Source organism: Panthera pardus, unplaced genomic scaffold, assembly GCF_024362965.1.
Source record: "Panthera pardus isolate Hobbes unplaced genomic scaffold, ASM2436296v1 HiC_scaffold_22, whole genome shotgun sequence".
NCBI lineage: Eukaryota > Metazoa > Chordata > Mammalia > Carnivora > Felidae > Panthera > Panthera pardus.
The window spans coordinates 22,737,750-22,754,145 of record NW_026526788.1 but is presented as its reverse complement, the minus strand read 5'-3'; the positions used below and the strand labels follow the sequence as shown (position 1 = coordinate 22,754,145).

General features: G+C 36.2%; 1 protein-coding gene across 2 annotated transcripts in view; it reads left to right on the top strand.

Moving 5' to 3' along the window:
- The window catches only part of TMEM26 (transmembrane protein 26), a 48,490-nt gene extending 32,920 nt beyond the window's left edge, over positions 1-15,570 (top strand). The window contains exons 5-6 of one of the 2 annotated variants that reach the window (XM_019444280.2): positions 8,654-8,730; positions 11,480-15,570. In XM_019444280.2, the coding sequence (XP_019299825.1) occupies positions 8,654-8,730; positions 11,480-11,904 (502 nt within the window). In that variant the 3' untranslated portion in view covers positions 11,905-15,570. The remainder of the gene's footprint in view (positions 1-8,653; positions 8,731-11,479) is intronic. The other variant, XM_019444281.2, reaches the window with a different exon arrangement.
- The last annotated feature ends 826 nt before the right edge of the window (positions 15,571-16,396 follow it).

Below are 16,396 nucleotides of genomic sequence, written 5' to 3'. Positions count from 1 at the left end.
CTTTTTCATATCATCTCTTACGATATGGGATGTCTTTTCCCATCCTTGTACTTTCAAACTCTTTTTATCTTTATATCTACACGGTGTCCCTTATAGACTAAATATAATTGGATTTGCATCTTTTGTCCCAGTCAATCTTTGTCTTTTTTTTAAAGTTTATTTATTTTTGAGAGTGAGAGAGAGAGCACAAGCTGGGGAGGGATAGAGAGAGAGGGAGACACAGAATCAGAAGCAGACTCCAAAGCTGTCAGCACAGAGCCCCACATAGGGCTCAACCAATGAACGACGAGATCATGATCTGAGCGAAATCAGACACCTAACCGACTGAGCCACCTAGGCGTCCCATTCTTTGTCTTTTAATTGGAGTGTATATTAGTTTCCCAGGGCTACCATAACAAAATACCACTAACTGAAAGTCTTAAAACAACAGAATTTATTTTCTTACAGTCCTCAAGGCTGAAAGTCCAAATCAAACTGTTGGCAAGGTTGGTTTCTACTGGAGGCTCTGAGGGAGGATCTGTTTGGTGCCTCTTTCCTGGATTCTGGTGGTTGCTGGCAATTCTTGGTGTCCCTTGGCTTGTAGACATAATCACTCCAATCTCTGCCTCTGTCTTCACATGGCATTCTCCCCAGTGTTTCTTTCAGTGTTTCCACATATTCCCCTCCTTACATGGACACCAGTCATTGGGTTAAGACTCACATTAATTTAATATGACCTCATCTTGACTTGATTACATCTGCAAAGACTATTTCCAAATAAGATTACATTCTGAAGTTTGTATACATGAAATTTGGGTAGACATCATTCAACTTATTACAGTGTGTTTATTCCATTCATATGCAATGTAATGATTGATTTGGTTGATTTTTGTCTGCCATTTTGCTATTTGTTTTTTCTTTCCTAGGTCTTTTTCATTCCTGTGTTTATTCCTATGTTACTCACTTACTAGCTAAAAATTTTTAATAAACAATTTTAATTGATTTTTTGTATTCTTACTGGTTACTTTAGAGATTACAATATACGTTTTAAATCTTCACATTCTACTATAAGTCAACAGCTCCATTTATTCCCCCTATTTTTTACTATTATTGTATTATATATTACATCTTTGTATGTTATAAACCAAATAATACTGTTTTATAATTATTATTTTATAGACTTTAATTTTTTTAAAGAAATTAGAAGAAAAGATAACCACACATTTATGTGTTCTCTTGTATTTGCCTACAATTTGAAGATGCTCTTTATTCCTTCTTGTGGATGTGAGTTACTGTCTGGTATCATTTCCTTTCAACCTGAAAGACTTCCTTTATTGTTTCTTCTAAGGCAAATCTGCTACCAACAAATTCTCCCAATCTTTGTCCAGAAATGTGTTTATTTTGTCTTCATGTTTCAAAAATAGTTTTGTTGTATAGAGAATTCATGGTTGTCAATTTTTACTTCAGCATTTTATTTATTTATGTATTTATTTAAAATTTTTAATGTTTATTTTTGAGAGTGAGAGAGAGAATGAGTGGGGAGGGGAAGAGAGAGAGGAAGACAGAGGTTCTGAAGCAGGCTCTGCACTAACGGCAGAGGGCCCAATGCACGACTCAAACTCACAAACTGCAAGATCATGACCTGAGCTGAAGTTGGACACTTAACCCAAAGAGTCACCCAGGTGCCCGTCAGCATTTTAAATATATCATTCCACTGTTTCTTCATTATTTCTGATGAGATGTTAACCATTGCTTTGTTGTTACCCAGTACAACTTGCTGTTTTCAAGATTTTCTCTTTCTCTTTGACTTTCATTCATTTTACTGTGATGTATGTAGGTATGGTTCTGTTTGTCTTTATTACTACAACATTTTTTATTTTGGATCTGTAAATTAATTTTTTTTCTTCAAATTTAAGAACTTTCAGCCATCATCTTTTCAAACATGTTTTCTGTTTCATTCTCTCTTCCTCCTTCTGAGACTCCTATCACAAATAAGTATGTTTAAGTGTGGTCCATAGGTTTCTGAGACTGTTATTTTTTCCCATCTGTTTTACTCTTTTTTTTTCAAATTGGATAATTTTCATTGATTTATCTTCCACATCACTGGTTCTTTCTTTCATCATCTTAAATCTATATGTACAGTCAAATTATATAGTTCACCTAGTGAATTTTTCATTTTGGGCCCCCTAGTTTGAACTGTAGAATTTCTATTTAATTCTTTTTACAGCTTATACTCCTTTATTTATCTGTTGAATCACTGTCATCACACTTTCTTTAATTCATGGAACATAGTTTTATTTTATTCTTTGAACATATTTATAATAGTTACTTTGGTGCCTTTGTCTGCTAATTCCAACACCTAGACCCCAATTTCTTTTTTTTTTTTTTTTGATGTTCATTTACTTATTTTCAGGGTGAAAGAGTGGGGGTGGGGAGAGAGGGAGAGAGAATCCTAAGCAGGCTCTGTGTTGTTAGCACAGAGCCTGACACGGGGCTCAATCCCATAAACAGTGAGATCATGACCTGAGACAAATCAAGAGCTGCATGCTTAACAGACTGAGCCACCCAAGCACCCTTCTAGACCCCAATTTCTACTGATTTTTTTTTCCTGAGTATAGGTTACACATTACTGTTTCTTTGCATGTTTTACATTTTTGGTGGTGACTGGACATTTTAAATTATATTTTGTACCAAATCTTATCCCGACTCTTCCCTTTTAACTCAGGCTTCTTCTTATTTTTTTGTTGTCTGAATAAATTGCCTGAACTTAATCTAAGGAATCTCTCTTCCATTGGATTGTAGCCACTGATGTCTCTGCTCCTTTTTCTTTTTTAACTCCTTCTTCTATTTATCTGTCTTTAGCATGGCTTATTAGGGTTATACCTACTCTAATCAGCCAATGATTTGGACAGGATTTGTGATCAAACACTTTCAAGCCATTATGACCTCCACCCTCTGCCAATGGATATGTATGTGTGTTGGATAGCACATTTAAATTCAGAAAGTTTTCATATATATTCAGCTTTTAATTCCCCTGGGTTTTCTTGGATCTTCCTGGCACATGTCTGGCATACACAGAGACCTTATCTAGCCCTTCTAAGGCTCTTATTTTCAAAATTTCTCCATTAAAATTCAAGTTAGTCTGCCAGTCACCCCAACTGAGATTGCAACCTCAGAGTAGCAAGGCTGTAGGTTTTCTCATTCATTTCCAACTAAGTTCATTACTGTTACTGACCACACCTCTAAGCATAAGATTTCACAAATCACTCCAAGCCAAGTCAGCACAATGTGACCATGAGGGACCTCTGGTTTTCATTGTCAAGACCTCTCTGGTAAAACTACTATTCTGACTGACCAAGACACCATTGACATTCCCCTCCTTTTGACTAAACTTTAAAAAGGTCTGTTGTTGAGTATATACTTCTGGCCTTCCTTTCCTTATAGCATTTACTTTAGAAAACTTGCAATTATCAATTCTTTTTCTGCTCCTTTGAGATTAAGTCTTCTCCTAGCCTCTTTCATGTTTTACTATCCAGGAATATCTTTGTAATGGATGTAGAAGATGTCCCTTTGAAATGTGATCATCAAAAAAGATAGCACCCCTATCTCTTGGTCTCTTTGGGGTGTTAGAAGCCTAACTTGGTTAGAAGTTAGAAATCAGTTTTGTTAGTAGCCAATTAGCAAACACAAATAGTCTAATCATGTTGACCAATCTCCCCTTCTAATGTCCTCTAGTACTTTTGCACTAACTCGCGTCAGTGCTTAAAATCTCTCTTGCCTTTTGTTTCAGTAGGGGTGAACTCAATATTTCTCTCATTTCAACAGAGTTGAATAAAGTCTTCCTCGCCTGTTTAACTCTGTCTAGTGCAATTTTTCATTGATATATCCAGGCTGGAGGGGTGTGAAAATCCATGGACAAGAATACCTCAGACTCTCACTATTCTTAACCGAAGCTCCACCAGTTTTTCATAAATAAATGTTACTCAATTTGTTGTTTGCCTTTGGTTGATTTCCAGAGATCTGAAGTGGTTGTTTTTGACAATTTGTCTAGTATGTATGTTTGTTGTAGAGAGGTTTTGCTGACCTTTTCACTCTGCTATAGCCATCCTCCAACATTTTTAACAATTCTGAATTTCAATATCATTGCCAGGAAGAGTTAACTGGTTATTCACACATTTAGAAATAATCTTTAATGTACAGTCTTTTTTTGAACACAGATCATTTTTAAAGAGAAAAACTCTATTCTCATAACATTACAGTTATTTCACTATATTTGACCACACAAAGGAGAATTTTCCTATTTTTACACTGTGTTTTCTGCCCATTTAGCTCTTTTTGCTTGGTAAAATATTTTTTCTGGGCTAGGCTAATACTTAATTTTCTCACCTTATTTTTCTCTCTCTCCTTTATTTTTGTTTTCCTTTTCTGAAGAGGTTTGTTGGATGCTTTTCTAAAAACTAGGTGAATTCTATCCATTGATCTCTTATCTACAGGAACATTTACACTTCCAAAAAGAAATCGTTAAACAAATTAGCAATGTATGACTCTGTTTTTACTTTTCATCCAGTAGATTTGGTGCACTGATCTACCAAAGTCCAGTCTTTTATCCCCCTAACTTTCCAGGTGGAGAAGTGATACTCACATCTATAATTATATTTGTCAAGATCTTTTGTCTCTTCATGAATAGAGTTCAGTGTCTGCTTACAAGCTTCTCAGTTGACATTTATGAAGACATTACACATGAGAAAATGAGGTGAGACAATTAGGGGAGACAGTTAGACAATGGAGATGATGTTGGATAAATTCACTCCAAAATTCCTTTACAAATTTTGAGTGATTGCCATTTAAGCTCAATGATTTATTTACTTTCCTTTTAACCTTTCTGAGTAACTTTTACTATCTGACTTAATACAAATTTATCTGCTTCAAAATTTTTCTGGCCATTTTTTCCAAAGTTATTTTTGATAAATTTACTAATATGTTTCTCAACACTCACATTTCCCCATATTTTGTGTATACTCAGATACTTGTATATGCAAGATATATGTTTATTATTGTAAGGTTAGAATTTGGCTTACATAGGGCGAGGATTTATTTATTATTTATCCCTAGTTTGTGAAATGATAGAATTAAAACACAGAGTTTAAGAAATATGTTCAACATAATAAAAATACTACTGCTACCATTGCTGTTACTGCTGTTGATACTACTGCTACTACTACTGCTAGTACTACTACTGCTGCTACTGCTACTACTACTGCTAGTACTACTACTACTACTACAGCTACTATTACTGCTAGTATTACTGCTACTACTGCTGCTACTGCTACTACTGCTGCTACTGCTACTACTACTGCTAGTATTACTACTACTACTACTACTGCTACTACTACTGCTAGTATTACTACTACTACTACTACTGCTACTACTACTAGATAATGTTTATTTATCTCTTGCTGTGACCCAAGTACTGTTTTAAGGGTTTTAATTGTGATAAGTTAGTCTTTATAATAGACTATGAGGGGGATACTATCATTATCACCATTTATAAGCTGAACTGTGGCAGGCGAGAGAAGTTGAGAAAGTCTCAAGGTTATAAGATAATAAAAAAAAAATAATGCCTGCATAATTAGTCTGTTTCAAGTGCTGTTCTAAGAGCTTTACATGTTTAACATATTTTAACAACATACTTAATGAAATTATGCTGTAAAATCCAGTAGTTATTATTATTGTTATCTTCATATTGAAGACAGGTAAACTAAAGCATATAGATGTGAAATTACTTGTTCATGTTCATGTAGTCAGTAAATATTCTGGGATTGGAGGCCCACATCCTATCTCTCTAGTGAGGGCTGGAGCTGGTGTTTGAACTCCAGCAACCCAACACCAGACCTCATGCTTCACCATTGCTTTCTGCTGTCTGGCAGACAAATTGCACATGAGTTTTTGGTAGAATTATTGAAGTTTGGGATTAGAAGAAACTTCAAAAGTTGTCGTCTATTGAACAATCTATTTTACATCTGTTGCAAAATCCTCTCCAGAATTTTTTCTCAACAAGTTTTTGTCCAGACTTTCTTTGAAAATCCTCACTAATAGAGAATATACTAACCCCAGGCCATCTCATTCCATTTTGACTTGATATTATTAGAAAGTACTTTTCTCTATTGTGATAAAATTTGGATTCTTATAGGTGCCACTAAAATCCTTTGAATCTGAATTGGCCCTCTGAAGTCACAAGAAATGTTTAATTCCTTTTCCACATGATAGCCTTTAAGTATGTGAAATAAAGTTTTTAGGGACTCTTGTCTTGTTTTTAGTTTCTTGAACTATCCCACATAGAACATGGCTCTAAGATCTCTCACCATCCTAGTCTCTCTCCTTTGGACCAAAAACTTTATAAACTTTCCTCCTAAACCATGAAGCACAATACCTAATATTTCAGATATATTCTGAACATTATAGAATATAGCAGGCTAAAACTTTCTGTTTCCTTTATGTAAATAAGTTTAGCACAATGGTTAAAAGGGCGGATGCTGAAACCAGCTGTCTAGTTTTGATTTCTGCTTCCAACACTTATAACCACATTACTTTGGACAAATTTCTACAATTCTGTGCCTCAGTTTCCTCACTGGTCTAATAGGGATAAGTGTAACTATTTTGTAGAATTGATATGAGTGTGACCCTTAGAAACCCTTAGAAAACTTCCTGAAATAGTATGAGCTTCAGAAACTGTGGCAAAATTGTTTAAAACTTCAGGAACTTATTGGAGGTCTCTTATATATAGACATTGACATTGCAAAGATGGAAAAGTTATAGACTCCATTCCCTAGGTATCTCCACTTAAAATTCTAGACTTTATACTTCTTATGAAGAGACCTATGATTGCATTTGATCTTGGAAAATCACCGATAATCTCACACTGTGGACTTATAATTAGATAATAGTAAGGGAAAATCCTTGAGCTTTCTTTATGGTGGCTGCTGTGAAATGGTATCTCTTCTATCCTATTCTAGGTCATCCAGTTACAACTTGACAAGATCTTTTAGGATCCTGATTGTGTCTTCTGGGGAAATGGTTTCCCATCCAACCTCCATGTCTTATGTGTATATGAGAAGCCTTCCATCAATGTGCAACCAAGTCATTGGTGAAATGTGAAGTAGAACAGAATCAAAGACAGAGCCTGCAGCAACCCTCAGAGAGCTCCCTTTGGGGAGTCATTTACAGATTTAGAAATCCACCTAATTGTGCTCACACCCAGAACATTTCTTAATCTTGTTAATAAGAACACTGTGGGAGGCTTTTTTTACAAGCCTTATTTAAACCCAAATGTCTGATATTGATTTATTTATCATTATTTCTTTGGTAATCCTAACTCTATTGAAGAGAGAAAGAGAGAGAATGATCTTAGTATTTACTGAGTGCAATTGTTCTCAAGGAAGCTGTGCTAATTCCTAGTAATTACTGTCTTCCATAAGGGCTTTCAGAAATCTTCTAAATAATCACTTATATAACCTAACTAGGGATTAATAGTAAGTGTGCCTTTTGTATTTTAAGATACACTTCTGCTTCATTTTGAAAATTAAGACTTTATTATTTTTTTTGTCTCCACCCTTGTCTCTGCCATTAACTGCCAAGATAATGATGGCTCATAGTTTTTGAGACCTAATTTTTCAGGGCCTCAATACTTGAAGCATTTAAAGATATCTTTTACAATCACCTCATTTCTTTTGGTTTCAACTACTCTTCCCTAATGCCTTTCTATTCCTCTCCAACATTAAAATCCCTCCTGACAGAGAAGTTGGCAATCAAATCTGCTATAATACCACTAATCTCAAATTGATAACTTCCTTTGTATTTTCACTAAAAAAAATCGACTTTGACATTTCTATAGTATCCTTTGTATTTTTATAACATCTATTCTTTCTGACTTCAGTATTCAAGACCATTCTTTTAGGTCGATGACATTTGTATATTTGCCAAGTATGGATCCTTCTTCTGTACATTCAACAATTCCTTCCACAAATATTTGTTGAGAGTCTATTATTTTCCAGCCACTGTTTTAGGCCCTGGGGATACAATAGTGAAAGAAACTCTCATATTCCTTGACTTACATATTCTAGTGTAAATTTTTGATTATTGGATTTATCTTTCCACTTTTTTCTGACCTGAAGATAGTTTTCTTTTATATGCTGAGCTTTTCATTGTTGATCATCATCCAGTCCTTGTGAGATATATTTTTAAGTTAGAGTCTCATGATCTTACCAAAAAATTTCTCACTTTTTCTTGAGAATTCTTGAAATCAGCCCTCTGAATTTGTGAGTCGATGTCTAACATTATTCTTAGCATTTATCTCCAATAATGTTTCCATGATTTTGTAAAACTAAAGACAACAATATGGGACAAAGAGGCTTTGCCATAATTTACACAGATGTTGGCACATGTGGGAGTTGGATTTTAAGTGTCAGTTTTGCTTTGTGTGTTTTGTTTTTTTTTACTTCCTCATTATTCCATCATAATCATGCATGGAGTTTCATGGGTTTCTTATATCACCAAGATGTTTTGACAAGTCTCAAGAGGTTTATTAGTGCATACTCAAATATGGAAAAAAAGATAAATTATTTCTTAAAAATGATCATATTTTTATTACTAATTTAAAATTATGTCTGCATTTTAGGAATAGCCCTGCCCTAGTCTATGCCATCCTTGTTATATGGACCTGGAGCATGCTGCAGTTTCCACTTGACCTGGCAGGTGAATGTCTTGATGTTTGCTCAAAGAAACAGAAAACGATTAACTCTCGATTAAAAACTGTAAAAAAGCTAAGGAGGCATCTGAGAGGATTATCATTTTAATCATTTTGATATCCCAATGTTAATTCCAGTTCAGTTTAGAAGAAAAGTCAACTGAAACTCAGGAAATACACTAGTGGATCCACCCTGTTACATGGTGAGCGGGAGATAACTGAACGTTACCAGAGCACAGGTTTACATTCTCTTCAAAAGTGGTTCTATCATGTATGAGTTGGAAAATCTCCCTCAAGTTAGTTAAGACATCTGTGCCTCAGTTTCTCACCGATGAAATGGGGCTGATAATCATAGTAGCTAGGATTGAAGGTTCTTGTGATGACTAAATAAGGTATGGTTTGTAAAATGCTTAGCGCATTTGCTGGAATATAAATATTCCTTCTTGATATTTTAGGAGCTCATTTTTGTCCCTTTGTCAGAACATCACAAGGGAGTAAGAGCAGTTCTGGGGTCTCATGGAAAATTAAAATTCTTCTTAGAAGTAGTCCTTGGAATTCCATTGGCCTTATTTTAATAAATACATAAACTCCTGAGACTTTGCAAGAAGAAACTGTTTTCTAAGCATATCATACTAACCTAGAGTTGCATTGTCCAATATGGTACCTGCTAGCTACATGTGGCTATTGAAATTTAAATGAAAATTAATTAAAATTAAACAAAATCCAAAGTTCGGTTCCTCAGTCACACTAGCCTCATTTCAAGTGCTCCACTGCCACATGTGGCTGCTGTGGTTGGTAGGCAGTGGATTAAGCAGAACATTTTTACCATCACAGAAGTTTCAATTGGACAGCATTGATCTGGAGTCATCCCTTAACTTCTAGGAAGGATCCCTGGAATTCTGACTTGAGAATTCTCCAGGATGCCACTTTACTCTGAAGAAATTCTAGGATTTAGTAATTACATTTTCCTTAAACCTAACTTCTTTTTTATGGCACCCTACCCACTGGCATCAGGATTAGAATTAATCTAAAATAGGGATTTTTAATTTTCTCTGCATCTTTTTTTGGCTTATGTTAATAGGCCCAGAACTTTCAGAGGTAATTTTAGAATTTAGCAACCACTTTATGAAACAAAATTGTCACCAGAGTAGATGGAAAGAATGACTGTGGCTTTTTAAAAATACCCCAAATCTCATTACTAATTAATAATTACAAACAAATTTTTTGCCAGTAACACACATCTCTCTCTCACACACACACACACACACATTTTGTCATAATGTGCCCAGTCTATACTTATTGATCAAGTGGTGTCTCCCAACAGAATATAAGGTACCATCACTTTAGATGTTGAATAACAGTCTTAGGAGGTCCCTTCAGAACCATTTCCTGACCTTAACATCTTAGGAGAGGCCACTATTGATCTTATGTTGGTTTTTCTTTTGTCATTCACTCTGCTGATCCTCACCCTTCCCTATCTTGTGGTTTATAGACTTGCTAAGAAAATTTTTATTTGGGAAAGAAATTCTGTAAACTTTCGGGGGTGATAATGTTATGCAGCTGTTTGAAAAACAAAGACCAAATGTTACTTCTGACTAAATCACTATTGTATTTTCCAACAAACAGTACATTATGTTCACCCATATCAAAGCAGCTTCATAATATTTGCAGGCTCCAGTAGACGAAGGCATTCTTTGTTTGAAAATTCCAAATGGAAGGCTTCATTATTATAAAGGATTATATTATGCCCTTGACCTTGAATTAAATTAGCATTTTAGAAATTAAAACAAAAAGGTTCATCTGTTGATTGGGCCTCCTTTTGTTCAACTGGAAAATCAGTAATTATATCCAGTGTTTCTTGTAAACTGTGAAACAAAACCATAAGGCATTAGACAAAATGAAATAAGAATGGCATTTATTTTGGGCTTTTGTCCCCCCACCATTAGAAAAATATGCTCAACATGAATTGAGTTTCAATTTGAATTATAAACACTCGAATTTCCACAACATAGTTTATACATATGGCTAAGTCAACCAGGAAACAGGTAGATCCCAAAGGGAGGATACAGAAGGATCTGGGCCTTGTATCTATACTCTGTTCTGTCTCCCAAACTCAGCAGTCAGATAAGTCATTCATTATCCAAAGGGAAAGAGAGAAGTGAGAAATCAGAGAGGAGCTAGTGGAAACAAAAAGAACTGGTGAATAGGGGCCCCTCTCCTCACAGACCTCATTGTTACCTCAGTTTTCACAGGAAGAAGTGGGCCCAGGAAGGTTAAGTAACTTGGCCAGAATCTTGCTAAAAAAAAACGAGGCAGCCAGTCTATCTGGCTTGAGGCCTAGAGTGCCCGGCTGTGCTGTCTCCTTATGCAGTAGATCCCAAGGACCAGACCCAGCAGTTTGTCTTGTTCTATATTCTTGCTAGCCTAATTGTGCTTTCCCCAGGATTCAGACTAAAAGGTGATCTAAAATTTGTTACATGGATAGAAACATGATGACTGGCTTTCTTTGGTGTTTTATTGAAATTATAACAGATTCTTGATTTTAAATATAAAATTACTAAGGATATTAAATAGTTAAGGGGTGACTAAGGGTGGTGTTAAATGTAAAGGTGGTGTCACCTTTCCCCCCCAGAATTAAATTATAGAATCACTCCCAATTGTTAACTAGCACAGCACCCATTGTTAATGACTCTTCCCCATTTCATTCTGCCTTATACATTTCAGGGATGTGCTAATTGGTCTATCTTGTGTTCTCAGTACAGCATGTCGTCTGCCCCTTGTCTGTGGCAATGAGGGGGTTCCCCAGTCTGTTTTTTTGCCAGTACAGTGCCGATCTGTGGAACATTGGAATCAGCATCTTCATACAAGATGGTCCCTTCCTTGTCGTGCGTCTCATATTGATGACCTATTTCAAAGTGATAAACCAGATGCTGGTGTTCTTTGCCGCAAAGAATTTCCTTGTGGTGGTGTTACAACTCTATCGCTTGGTGGTGCTGGGGCTGGATGTCCGTGCTTCCTTGCGAAATCGGCCAGGAAGACTGAAAGCAGAGCACAGCTGCCCGTGTGAGCCAGCTGTGAGTGGGATCTCACCTGGAGATTGGGCGAGTGGCTCTAATGGGGGCTTGGGTACCCCCTTGCAGGCCTTGCCTGTCACCCCTCAGCACTCTCACCCCACACCGTAGTTCCTTACTGACAGCAGCATGCAGCTAGAACGTTCGACTTTCTGGTTCCTCTTACAGACAGAATCTACCCCCCCCCTTCTTTTTTAACTTTGGCATGTAATAATTTTCAAAGGAACAACATAAAAAGCGATCTTAAGCCAAAGCCGAGGAATTTTCTTTTTTCGACTGAATGGAAAGAACTTTGATTAGTGGCTATCGCTACAACTTCTGTGTGATGGTATCAGATGTTATAGTTGTTCAACGACTAAGTGATTTGTTTGTCTTGAACTGTTTGAAAAGCTATGGACAGGGTTACAGTGACATGCCCTCAAAAAGATTTAGTGCAGACAAACTGTCACGGCTGTTACCTGAAAATAGAGAAGCTTTGAACTTTGGCTCCATTGTCAGACTATCTCATCTGATCTTTTCTGCAATGTCCCTGACATCAAAAAATGTACATTCAGTGAATGCAGAACAAATGAAGGGAAAGTGCTTTTAAAATTACCTCACTGTGAGCTGGAAGCAGTGAAAATCTCTGCCCAGCTTCCATGGCATTGAGAGCTCTCTTCATCGCTGCACAGACCTTCCCAGGAAAATCATTTTTCTGGGCTGATGTGGTATTCTGTCATGGCGCATATGCTCTTACAGAAATTTTATTGCTTTTGGCTTGGGCACTGCGAAATTCACAGCAAGCCATTTCGGTTGTGAGGCAGGAAATACTGGTAATGCTAGCAAAGTCACAATTTCCACCCTGAAACATGATTTGCGGTATTCGTCAGTATTTTTCTTAACTCTACTTTACCGTTTTCTCCATTGCCAAGTCGAATTATGTGGGTTGAAGCAAGGAAGCACTGAAGCAGTGAATAAAGGTGTTTCAGTCCCTTTAAGTGTTACCATAGTTTCTGGAGTCCGCCAGTGGTAGGCAGAACTCCTCTGAGCTGCCACTATGGAGCCCAGCCTGCCTTTGGTCTCAGGGAAGGTACTGGGGCTGGAGGCTGGCATCAGCCCTACACACAGCCAACAGCCCTTGATTAGTGACAGGGCTCAGAAGATACCACAGCATTGTGGATGTCAGAAAATTCGTTTTTCTTGCCTGCATTAACGACTTCACTTCCCCAGTGTTGAAATAGCCATACGTTACCCTTTATACACATCTGTACTTTCTAGATGGAGGTCATTCAGAACCTTTTGAAATGATTTTTGCTTTTAAGATGCAGTGTGGAAAGTTACCTGACTATATAGCAGTAATTACATGTGAGGCAAGCAGTTCCAAAAACTCTTCTTTTAGGGTTCAAGGCACAATTCCTGCTTGTTAGTATGCTGAGGAATTCAAAGGGACATGAAAGTTAAGACACAGTATGACCTTAAGTTGGGTGTGGCTGTGTGACAACCAATCAGAACAATTTTATCTATAAATCTGTGTGAATGATATCTGCTCAAAGCACTGGGTAAAAAGTTTCCTAGGCAAATTCTGTTTTTATACAGAGAAATTGGTATTTTCCACTTCATGGCTTTGGTGCCTCATAACGTGTTTCTGTTTCTTCCTTTTCTTCCTTGTGTTTCTAATTTTAACAAGGTGATGATTATAGAACTTACATGTGAAACTAACGAAGTACATTTGTAATTTTCATAATAATTTTGTGAACCTTAAGATCAGGAAATTATATTTATATAAAGAACTTGACAACTTTTAAGGGCGTGTTATTTAAAATGCTTAGCAATTGGAAGCAAAATAATAACTGGTACTATTTATAAGAGTGCCTCGCGGAATCTGTTTTTATGTTGACTGTTTTATGTTGAATGTTTTCCTCCACAACATGTATGTGCTGCTTATTACTGCAGAGTTGCTCATGGCATACTTTTCATGTTTTAATTTTTTTTCTCCCAGCAAAACAAACATTGAACATCTAAAAATAGATAAACTATAAAGTAGTACGAGCTGTTGCAAGGATATTTTTAAATGCTTTCAAAAATGAGACTTGGCTGGGCTTCGTGAATGAATTCCTAGTGTTTAAGTAAAGTATTTTGTAATTAGCACTCCTCCAAAGGCCTGGGAAATGGGAAGTCCAGAGTCTTGCTTTCCTTAGAGTGCCAGGATGGCAGAGAGCACAGAGGACCCACTCGGCAATGAATACTGGCAAAAATAGACACACGCTGTACAAGGTTTTCCAGGAAAATCTGCTAAGGGCAGCATTTGTTAACCTAACTGCCAGTACGCTCACTCTTTTCGACTGTTTTTATAGCAGAAAAAAACCTATATTCATTTCGTTTATTTAAAAACAAAACCTAAATCCAGGTTGTATCCCTAGGACCCCTGATGGCAAGAGTTAGAATTGTATTCATTTAATTGTATACTTTTATTGCAGATTGCTAAACGTTGGAGTGTTTGAAAACATCCCAGCCTTTGCTATGTAAAGTGGCTAGGTCAGTAGTTACCGCCCATATATTGATTGACAGCCTGGGACTTGCTTCCATTTTATTTTTAATCAGATAACGATTTGGACCTACTGTACAATGTGTTGTAAGCCATCCCTCTCTACAGCCTTGCACAAGACACGTGACACACTAATCCCCGGCCACCTAAGAGAGTGGCTTGTTTGTGGTGCTGTGGTTATTGTTGTGGTAGTTGTTCCTGAATGGCTTGATTGAAGACCGATCAAACGTCCTCCATAAAAACATATTCTCCTTGTGAGAAAACAGTGTACGTGTTTCAACAACGCTGCGTGCAAACAAACCTTATAATCATCTCGTGGGTTTACTTTTCACCTTAGTAAGATAGGTCTCAAAGGACGTGACTTCATAGTGCAAGATGTCTAGCTGTCTTTGTCTTTCATCATTCTGTTAATTTTTATTTACAGATAACATAAACTGGAACTAACATAAAAAAATAAAAATTCGTATCGGCCAATAACATCCTCTCTAATCTTCCAAAACGAAAAATCTTGCAGATCTAGCAGTTGGCTCTGCAGTGCTTCCATTCACATGCGGCAACATTTCAGGCCTTGTAAGATCAGAAAGAGCCAAGAAGTACCAGGATTCACTATTGTAATACTAATTGTGAATTTTTTATTTATTGGAAAGTTTCCAAAGCCCCGGAAAGGCATGCATTGTCTGTTCACATGGTTTAGGGTTTCCTCCCAAGTTTCAGAGTTCAACGTTGACATTTTTCTATTCTCTTTGGCATTTAATTTCAATGATTCGGGATCCATTCTCCTGTTAAAAGAGAGATAGAGTGGCAAAAGGCCAAGCCTCTGTCCACCTTCACTCTACTTCAGCTCTAGGAAAGTGGAATGTTGAAATATACTGCAGGGCCTTAAAGATGCACATAAAAAAAAAATCTTGAATTATAAGAAGAGACTGTTCCTTTTGTTGTTCTTGTTTTTTCTAACTTCTTTTTACTTACTGGACATTCTTATCCACTCTTGCTAATATCTGATACAAGGCAGCTGGAGAACATTTATAGCCTTGAGGCTTCAAATAACTTTCCCTATGATGGGAGGAACTTTAAACAATGTTCGAATAATCAACTGTTGCAGCCTTATATTTTACACATGCCCCTCCTCTAAATCCTTCTTTCTAGAATATTTTGTGAGAATATTTTCTCTGAATTATTTATATTTATACTATTTTGCTATGAATGACCTTTGTATTTTATTATACACATTAAATAGTTTGTGTAAAACCTTATCTTGATGTCTGTTATCTGTCTGCATTTCTTGTCTTTGTTGTCTACTGTCATTAGTTTCATTTAATTTTTAAACTTGGATTTAAAAAAAACACATCTATTTAGAATGTGACTAAAGTGGCATTTCAAACTAGTGAGGAAAGACTGACCAATTTTATAAATGATGTTGGGAAATTTTGTGAACCATCTGGAAAAAATAAAGTGAGATTTTTATCTCACGCAATATATAGAAATAAATTCCAGATGGATTAAAGAACTAAATGTAAAAGTGAAAACTATAAAATATTAGAAGAAAATATGGAATGTGTCTTTAGCATTGGGGAATGGGAAAGTCTTTCAAAGCAAGACATGAAACCCAGAAGCTATGAGAGAAAAGATTGACAGATCAGTAAAGGTTTAAAATTTCTGAATGGCCAAAGGTGTCAGAAATACATCACTATCATTTTCTGGGGAATGATGTCAGTGCAGTTATACAAGAGAAATGAGAGATATACAAATTAGAAAGAAGTCAAGTTTACTATTTAATTCTAGAAGATTGAGTCTTGAACATCCAAGAAAAACATGCAAAACATGCAAAACATGCAAAAACATGCAAAAATACGGTAGTATTAAAAATAATAATCTAACATCATGCAAAAACCAATGCTTTTCTCTATATAAACATACATCACATAAAATATGTATTTGAATGAGAGATTTCCATTACAATATAAACTAGAACCATAAAGTACATAGGAATAAACTCAGTAAACTTGGTACAAGATTTATGTAAAGAAAACTTCAAAAATGATTTTGAAGATCTCAGTGGATAATTTAACATCATAAGTT